The sequence below is a fragment of the Haemaphysalis longicornis genome, unplaced genomic scaffold (assembly GCF_048455015.1).
Source record: "Haemaphysalis longicornis isolate Haplotype H1 unplaced genomic scaffold, Haemaphysalis longicornis Haplotype H1 scaffold_20, whole genome shotgun sequence".
In the NCBI taxonomy this organism is placed as follows: Eukaryota; Metazoa; Arthropoda; class Arachnida; order Ixodida; family Ixodidae; genus Haemaphysalis; species Haemaphysalis longicornis.
The window spans coordinates 4,259,575-4,269,629 of NW_027526296.1; the positions used below are offsets into that span (position 1 = coordinate 4,259,575).

General features: G+C 48.8%; 1 protein-coding gene across 1 annotated transcript; it reads left to right on the plus strand.

The window, feature by feature from the left end:
• Nucleotides 1-8,725: 8,725 nt before the first annotated feature.
• On the plus strand, nt 8,726-9,706 carry LOC144172370 (solute carrier family 22 member 7-like). The gene has a single exon (XM_077701124.1). It carries the CDS (start codon nt 8,996-8,998, stop codon nt 9,704-9,706), a length of 711 nt encoding a protein of 236 aa, XP_077557250.1. The 5' UTR covers nt 8,726-8,995.
• Nucleotides 9,707-10,055: the final 349 nt, after the last annotated feature.

The window sequence follows — 10,055 nt, forward strand, 5'->3', positions numbered from 1 at the left end:
AACATACACACAGCCTGGCTCTGGTCAGCACAACAGGGGGCACACTCGAAGACCAGGCTGACACACTCGCACACCACTTCTAACACATGTCGAGTTCAGCACACTACACAAACATTTACATGAAGCACAAACAAGCGGCCGAAAAGAAGCGTGGACTATGTAACAACAGGTAAACAACTTCTTATAACTCAGAGTTTCCACTGCATGAGCTGAGGGCTACTTTGAGCACGTGTAAACCCTCAGCTCCAGGCCTAGACAACATCACGTATACAATGATACAACCCCTACACGTAGACACAATTGAAGCACTTCTAAATATACATAATAAAATATGGCTTTCGGAGCACATCCCACACTCTTAGAAGGAGCCCATAGTAGTGGCTTTCTTGAAGGAGGGAAAGGACCCGTCGTCCCCCTTAAGTTACCGTCCTGTAGCCCTGACGAGCTGCCTGTGCAAGCTTCTCGAGAAGAAGATAAATCGCAGGCGCGTGTACTTCCTTAAGTACAACGGTCTTCTCGATAGCTGCCAGGCAGGCTTCAGGGCGGGGCGATTCACGAACGATCAATTCGTATTTCTTAAATCATATATCAAGGATGCCTTCGTGCATAAACAGTATTGCGTAACCGTGTTTTTCGACCTCGAGAAGGCCTACGACACCGCTTGGCGTTACGGGATCCTTAGTGACCTCAAGTCATTTGGTGTCTCTGGAAACATGTTAAACACCCTTTTTGTTACTTGTCGGAGAGAACATTTCAAGTAAGAGTTGGTTGTGCACTCTCAAAGATTTACGTGCAAGAAGCTGCACCCTCTTGATGGTTAAGATGAACTATCTTGGAAAGGCATTGCCACCTACAATTTCTTATTCCATGTATGTAGACGACGTCCAGATATCTTATAAATCATGTAATATGTCCATCTGCGAACGTCAAGTGCAGCTTGGTGCCAAGAAACTTTCCAGCTGGGCTGACAAGAATGGTTTTAAAATTAATTCCGGAAAGAGCTCCTGCATTGTGTTCTCCAGGAAGCGTGGGGTCCACCCGGACCCAAGCATCTTGAGAACGTGCCGATTCCTGTAAACAACGAGCATATGTTCAAGGTATTGGGTTTGACCACAAACTCACATTCATTCTCCACATCAATGAACTTAAACATAAATGTCTCAAAACAATCAATATCCTTAAGGTTCTCTTCCACCAATCCTATGGTTCCGACAAAGAACTCCTGCTGCGCTTGTATACTGCTTTGGTTGGGTCTCGTTTAGACTATGCAGTGTGGTGTATGGGTCGGCGACTAAGACAGCGTTGCGAATGCTTTCACTAGTGTTACACTTGGGGCTTCGTCTTGCGTCGGGTGCTTTTCGCACTATTCCGGTGCAAAGTCTGTATGTCGAGTCTAACAAGTGGTGCCTTCAGAACCAAGAGACGTACATGGACTTGCTTTATGCTTTTAAAATTTCATCGCTGAATAACCATCCTTTTTATCCAGTCTTTAACAATACATCCACATCTCTGCTGTTTGTAAATCGCCCATCAGCTCCTTTGCCCTTTTCACCTAAAGTAAGAGAGCGAGCCTCGGATCTCACCACTTCGTTTTTAGATGTGTACAGATCATCTTTTACAGATTTTTTACCTCCTTGGAAAGCTCGCCCTGTGTCCTTCGACCTTTCGTTTATGAAACTGTACAAAAATTGGGTACCACGAGCGGCAATACTGCAGCACTTTCTGTCTCTGCAGTTTAAATACCCATGTTCAGAATTCTACAGTGACGCTTCTTTAACCTCCACTATGGTGTCCTGCGCTACTCATGCTCCGAATTTAAATGCAGCCTGAACCTAGAGCGTACACACAACCATTTTTTCAGCAGAAGCAAATGGAATTTTACTCACCGTACAGCACATTCTTGAAAATCAAATTCCCAATTCCGTCATCTATACAGATTACGTGAGTGTTGTTCGCGCACTATCATCGCACAAGCCCCCAAAAACCACATAGTTAATCTTGTATTCAACACTATCATGTCTGTGTATGCCCAAAGCATGAGCTGCTCCTAGGCTGGGTGCCAGAACACGCTGGGATTGGTGAGAACGAATTATCAGACGAGGGGGCCGCTGCTGCTGCACTCAGAAACACTGTAGACATAACCACCGTACCATATACAGACCTGAAGCCACACATAAGACAACACTTGCGTAGAACATGGCAAACACACTGGAGTGAACAGATAGATAACAAGTTACACGTTATAAAACGACGCTTGGGACCATACACCAATGACACACGCAACGTACACACGGAAGTCGCCTTGGCTAGGCTACGGATAGGGAACACCCATGCAACGCACTCGTATCTGCTTACACGATCGTCAACACCCCAATGCAGCAGATGCGGAGAAGCCTTATCCGTAGTTCACATACTCATTCAATGCACAGCACTTCACACAACACGACGCAAACACTTCCCAGAACTATACAAACTACACGTCCCTCTACAAGTTTTTCTTGTCTGACGATCCCATGTTTTCTATCAAGTGTGTTTTTAAATATTTAGAAGAAGTTAAATTTTTAGACATCATTTCATACCACGCATAATCACTCCCTGGCCATACACACCAGCCATGCTCGTTGTCGTTTTCTGATTTTACTTGTGTTTTTTCTGTCTTGGTGTTTACGGTTTCACCTCTCATATATAACCATTGTTTTGGCGCTCTTTGCCCCAGTTGGCTTTGCGCCATTAACATCCAACCATCATCATCATCATCATCTGTTGACCAGGCTACAGCAGAGCATTTGGTGTGGACTTGCCCTGCTCTGCGAAGCCTAAGACTTGTGCACATCGCCACTTGCAGCCCGCGCCCTGGACATCCGCCAGATTTCATGGCGTGGATACAAGGTCCACATCATGGCCTCCTGCTCCCATTTCTTCGGAAATCCGGAGTGTATCTGTACATATAGTTTTTTCTTATGCAGCAAACTTCCGAAATTAAAAAACTGCATAAAAGATCCGTTGTTCTGCCTCGGTAGCTTAGGGTTAAGAGTTAAAGAACCAACGCCCCGACTTCGAGCCCGAGGAATATTAATTTTTTGCAACACCAATCACTTTTAACAACGGAGCGGTTGTTACTCACCGTAAGTTCGCCGTTGCAGGAAAAAATACCACGAGAGAGCCAAGCACTCGTGAGCGCATGCCTCGCGGTGACCTCCGAGTTCCCGGCTCACGCAGTGGCTTTAACAACAATCACACAAAAAAAAACGCGGCCGCACATTCTCTAGAAGCCATTATGAATAATTAGAGACATGGCTACGAGTGTGCCAATTCTTTCCGAGATGATTTGCAGATCCCGCCACCGCTTCCTGCAGTCGATGACAAAGGGCTGGTGTAAAATCTACAATGCTGAGGATGGCTTTGCATCCACCATTGGCCGCGAAAAAGATGACGACCTCTTCGGTGAATATGACGACTATTACTAACACCGCAACCATGTCATAAACAATGATACCGAAACTATACTAAGACATTATGTGTGATATACTATGACACCATGATACTATAGTATGATGCTATGTGTTTGGCAATGCTCACCTACAACAGCTCCGCAATTCGTCTTCCGCGTGAGTACAAGCTTCCCGGATTATTTTATTGTATTATTTTCTCTTAGTTCTCCGCAATTTTTTCGTAAATGAAAGTGGTTTGGAGTCTTATAGGTCACCTTAGGAAAGCGGGCCTGCATATCAACACGTTTAATTATTTGATTGATTGTGGGTTTTATTGCGCCGACACTGCACAGACGATGAGGCACACCCTAGTGGAGGGCTCCCGATTAATTTTGACCACGTGGGGATCTTTAACGTGCACCCATATCTTAAACAGACTTTCCCTTTTTGCATTTCGCCTCTGTCAGAACAGCAGCCGCCGTGGTCTGGGATCGAACCCGCGTCCTTGTTCTGAGCAGCACAACGGCATGGCAACTGAGCGACCACGGCGGGTACCTTCAGTTAACGTTTTCTTTCGAGCCGCGAGCGCCTCCTTTGTACCCCTCTTGGAAACGGAATATCACCTTGGTCACATGTGTGGGTAACGTTTGTACACAAAAACCAATGGGGTATGTCAACGCGCTCAACACTCACTGAGAAATCTCTAGGAACATGTACCTCACCCTAAATCTGAAGCTTGCCTTGTGAGGGGAGCACCAGGCAAAACCACTTAAAGCAGTTTTTGAATAATCGAATGGGTTACCTAAAACCTCGAAAACCAGATTAATATCTCAAAATTCCTGCGACATATTGACAAATTGATAAAAAAATATGTCAGTCCTTTTCTTCCTCTGACCCTGATAATTTAAAACATCCTGCCACAGTTAGTATTTAGGCCATGAGAGGTATGGCCTCTCGACATTTTCTTACTCCTTTGTAGGAAGTTTTCCTAGGCGCTGGTATAACCTCTTTGTCCTTTTTAGTCTTTTGTGTTTAATATCAAAAATCGTTTACGCCCTCCTAGCGGCGTCTTGGGGCGAAATCCTCAAACTTGTTTTATGTGTTCGTATGAGTACCATTTATCCGTGATTAACCAAGCTATATTTCATCCAGTGAAAAATATCATTCAAAAACCCGATTCTGCACGCAATACAGATTCGACCATGGGGGTGGAATAGGGTAAAACCATGAAACTACTTTTTATAGATCTTTTACGGGATATATATCTGAAGGAATCACTTCGGTACCTTAGCGGGTCAGTGAGGGGACCAGAAATTTTCAAAAAAGCGATTTTCCAGTTTTCCTCTGTTAGGTGTGGCATTTGTGAAACTCCTGATTCAGAGAGCTCTTACGCCATGATAGGATTTTTCTCTCAAAGTTTTAAGTTCCTGGGCGTAGTTTTAGCTGGTCGGGAGTGAATCAGTCAATCAGTCAATGAATCGGGCACTTCCTTGTATAGGTAGACATTTTCTTCGTACAATGTCACACCGATAGGTTCAAGTTTTTATTCCATACAATGGCAGTGGCAGCACCATTTAAAGGACGACTATTTAACCAAACCTAGCCCTTTACTATGTCAGGACCATCCTCACACTCTCAACGCATTTTCACCTACCGCAGCTATGTTGCCAACGTGGGTTACGGTAGCTACAATAAAGCTTACCACCCGCCGTGGGAGTTCACTGGCTAAGGCGTTGGGCTGCTGAGCACGAGGACGCTGGTTGTATTCCCGGCCGCGACAGCCGGTTTTCTGATGGACGCGAAAACCAAAAACGCCCTTGTGTATTCAGGACACGTTAAAGGCGAAATGCACTCAAATTTCACCTCAACCAAATTTATTTTTAATGCGTAGTAAGTACCCCCAAATGTGCTGTGACACAAGTGGTAGCCCCGTAAAACGACTCGTTAATCAGTCAAAAGCGTTTAAAAAAGCTCCGCCGCAGACCACGCTGCATCTGCCGGCGGATCGCGTCAACAGCCGTGACGCGCCTGTGACGTTCCAGCTGACGGGCGCTTTTTCCTCTAGCCAGCCACGCAGCCGGAGAACCGGTCGAGCTCTCCTGCGCACGTGCTCGCGTAGAGCTTGCGCGCAGCCTTTCTCCCAAGCTGGTGATCGTCCGGCCGCTCGCTGGACGGCTGCAACGCCACTGCAATGGCCGCGCGCTGTTCGGTTTCGGTTTAAAAATTGCCGATTTTTGCTGGCCGCTTTTGTCGTCCACGCTCCTATTTCAGCAGTTGTAATTTGCTTGTTGCTTTCTTTTTAAGTCGACTATACGAAAATAGTGTTTTCAAGAGGTCGAAATTTTGAGTGCAGTTGGTCTTTAAAGATCTCCAGGAGATCAAAACTAATCTGGAGGCCTCCACTACGTTGTGCCTCATCCTCTGCGCTCCGTCCACTCGTTAAACCCTACAATCAATCACCTAAGGTAGAGCTTTTGTGCCACGACAACCATTGCTTTGCAATGCTTCGAAAAATCATGTCAATTGAAATAAAGTGAGAGAGAGAGAGAGAGAGAGAGACAACATACCTTTAATAGAGGAAACCGTGGTCGCAAGAATTCTTAAAATTTACTCGGACACTTAGATTCCACTAAAATTATTGTAATTGTTTTTATTGCCATTTTCTTTTTTGCGCCGTATTCTTCCGGTGATGATACTTTGATCCCTATTGTACTCATGAGCACCTTTATTTCACAATTTAGGAAATTTATTACGTGGATAATGCACCCTGACTGACCGACCCTATTACTAAGTTTGCACATTTAGGTTGGATGGCTGGTAACCCAGGACGCAGCACATACAAATGCGGCGGATTTGCCAAGAAGCCCCGCTTCAGAAGGAGGTCACAACCTTATGACACCATGACCTAGTTTATTCAAGGAGAAAGGGCATGATCGTTGCTTTAACTGTCGTCTTCTTCATCGTCATCCTCATCATCATCATTAACATCGTCTCCCGCCTGGGCACAGGCTCGCGCTGCGGGTCACGTTCGAAGAAGAAGACCTCACTTTGCCGAGGAAGCCGCTTGTAGAAGCTACTCCGTCCAAGTCTTCCAGCCGCCTCAGCCAAACGCTGAAGGCCGCGCAAGGAACGCAGATGTGTTCAAACCAGCCTGCGTCCCCAATTCTGTCCCCGATGTCCCCAGAAGGATTGCAAGCCCAAGGTTCCTACTTTCCCGTGTCCTCTATCATGTCCCCGATGTCCCCGTTGTCCCCAGGAGTACCTTCCTCGGGGTCAACCCTCGCCGGCATGACGTCACCGCTAGAGCACATCCTCATCTTCGGCCAAGGCCGTTTCCAGAGGCTGGTCTTGTTATGCACAACGTTGGCTGTCTTCACATCCATTGTGCACGGCTTAGCTTCCAGTGACTTGGCGCTGCCCGTCGACCACTGGTGCAGGGCGCCGGCGGCCTACGCCGACTTGCCTCTGGACACCTGGAAGAACGCCAGCGTTCCTGCCGTAGACCCCACTGATGATGGTCGGAGCCACTGCTTCCGCCACGACCCCCCGTTTCCCGTGCCAGAGGACCTCGGAGCCGATAACCGAACCGTGGTACCCTGTGACGCCGGCTGGGACTATGAGCCAGGCGCTGGAGAGCGTTCGATAGTGAGCGCCTGGGACCTCGTGTGTGGCCGGCATCGGATCCTGTCCCTGTTGACTTCCGTATACATGGCTGGGGGCGTGCTCGGTGGTGCCTGTGCGGGCGTATTGGCCGACCGCATCGGGCGCTGGCCGGTCCTCTGCATTATGATCTTCCTGCTCATCCTGGCCGGCATCGGCACTGCGTTCGCCCACAGCATACTGGCCTTCGCACTCCTCCGCTTTGTGCTGTCCACGGCGGCCTCGAGCACGACCGTCACGTCCACTGTGCTGCTCTTCGAGGTCACCGACGTCGACCACCGCGCCCTGTTCTGCGCTCTCTCCATATCCGGGGCTGGTGTTGCGTCTGCGATATATCGCGCGCTCGTGACGACCTTCATCCACGACTGGCATATGGCGCAGATCGCGTACATGGTTCCTACGAGTGCCCTGGTCATGGCGGTGTACCTGATGGAGGAGTCGCCCTGCTGGCTCCTGGCGACTGCGCGGGTGCGTCAAGGCGAGCGCGTCTTGCTGTGGGCGGCGCGTTTCAACAAAGTCGACCAGGACGTCTTCAAGACTCGCCTCGCTGCGCTCCGGGACGAGATGAAGAGGCAGCAGCAGCAGCTCGAACACGGGCGAGGAGGCACTCTCGACGCCATTCTCTCGGATCAAGGTGAGTCCCGCTCTTCCTCTGGCAACTATTATTTGGTTACTGCTGGCAAATGGGTAGTACTTTTATTTACTTCCAAGTCCTGCCCCATCAACGGATTCCTCCTGGGCTCATTTCTTGAAGCCACAGACTTTATACGGTTTGCTGAACGCTCTTTTGCGTCATCTCTGTGATTGATGAAATAAAAATACACCACCTTTATAAAGTCCATCAACACGAAGGAAGGCTTCCGGATTGATTATTTAACCTTTCTGAGTAAAAAGCATGCCCTTTCTAAAAAAGTTTAGGCAAGATAATTACCAATACAAGAAAGGGAGACAAACCTGACCCCGCTTAAATGAACTGGTTGTGGTTACAAGTCAAGTGTGCTTTGCTATCGGTAATGCACAAAATATCTGCGGTCGAAAGCTCACGCGAGAACTGCAGCGATGTGACGGGAGTACAAAAGCACAGTGACCATCCTAGGGAACCAGATTCGTGCCAGCACATCCTCATAATTGAAATTTTGTGATTCAAAACAGACAGTGTCCGTTATGCACTGTTCTGAAGCTCAGACTCACTAACATGAAGAAACAGCCAGTTAACCAGCGTTATCTGCTTGTATCTTTATTTGCAGTGGTTCCTGTACTGTGCAGAATTGACGTTGACGTGGGGTCAGGACTGACTGGTTTCGTTAGGTACTCCACGAATCACGTGGTAATACTAAGTTTTTTGGAGACAAAAGTGTGGTTTATTGGACAAAAAAGTGCAAAAAGATCCTTCGTCTCGAACGGCCAGTGAGCTCGCGAGCATGCCCACTATGCAACCATAAACGAGGTGAAATGACGATGCCAATGTAGTGAGAACGAGATAGAAGGGCTGGACAGTTGAAAACGGGGTAAGAGCGAGACGGAAGAGCAAAAGAGGGCAATGAAGCTACAAGGCAGCAACACCGTGGTGGGTAACGAGGAACGAGGGTAAAGAGCTGTGGTGAAGCAAATGTTGTGATGAAGGGGATCGAAAAGCCAACAAGTATGGTGGGCCCTAGATCGGAAACCAAGACTTTAAATATCCATCTGGTAATTTGATTGTTAACTGAGTAGCTTTAGCCACAGTTCATCCTTACCATTTCCGAGCTACGTCTGTTGGTGACATACCTTTTTGAGGAGGACAGCGCACTGAGAGCAGCGACGCACTTCCTCTTGCAGACATTCACGTCTCCGACCTGGTAGCGAACGAGAGCTTGCGCAACCGGTCCATCATCATCTTCGGCTGTTGGTGCATCACATTTGCCATGTTCTACAGCCTCGGCACAAGCGAAGTTATGCGCACAAGCTGGGTGCCACGCTTCTCCCTTCTGGGGCTGAAGGTCATCCAGCTCCCTTTCAACGTCTACGTGCTGAGGCGCATTGGCCGTCGGCTCTCCTTAGCCTACAGCATGGCGGCCCTGTCCGTCATCATCGGATGCCTAGCAGTGGTCGACGTGTACCGTGGTTCGTACGCGCTCCACTGGGGTGTCACCGTCTTGTGGCTGCTGGTGTTCCAGTTCACCGTGACCACGCTGTTCGCCTTCTCGGCCGAGCTCTACCCGACGGTGCTGCGGGGAGCAGGCGTAGGCTTCTGCTACGTAAGCGGTCGGATGGGTGCCATGGTGGGGCCCTTCCTCAACGACGTGCACTCTGCAGAGCTGCGGGGCGTCGCTTTTTCCTCCGTCGCCCTCCTCCTCCTCCTCCTCGCGTTCCTGGCCATCTCCCTGCCAGAGACGACGAAGGTTCCGCCAGCCAACACGATGCGAGGCATGATGGCTGACAGGTGGAAGCTACAATCGCCTCTCAGATTGGCCCGCAGCCACAAGGCTGTTTACGACCCCACCAAGCGTAGAAGCTCCAAGAGCGCCGCGTCCAAGGACAGCGGAGGAAGGCGCCGCGGCAGGACGGCCTTAGCAGCACAAGACAACCTGAGTGTGCCCTTTGGGGTTGGACCAACCGGCATTCGGCCGCGCTAGATAGGCGCCGTATATACCTGCGCATTTCCCAGATTTTGACTTTTCAAATCGTTCCATATGCTCACTTTACCTATGATTTTCTTGTATTGTACGTTCGAATTATGCGTTTTTTAGCATTGCCCTCGCACCTTGCTTTATTGCGAGAGCATTAAGCGGCTTGTTGATGTAAAATACAGCGTAGCGCAAAACGTTTCCCAGGTGTGTTCGTTTGCTGTACAGGACAACGGAATGCTTGCAAGTGCCATAACGGGACCCGGGAACCGGCTCGCTGAAGCGTTAGTGTTAGCACATTTACGCTCACTTGAGAACTTTACAGGCGATATTTACAGGCGAAACCGGCTGTTCACAG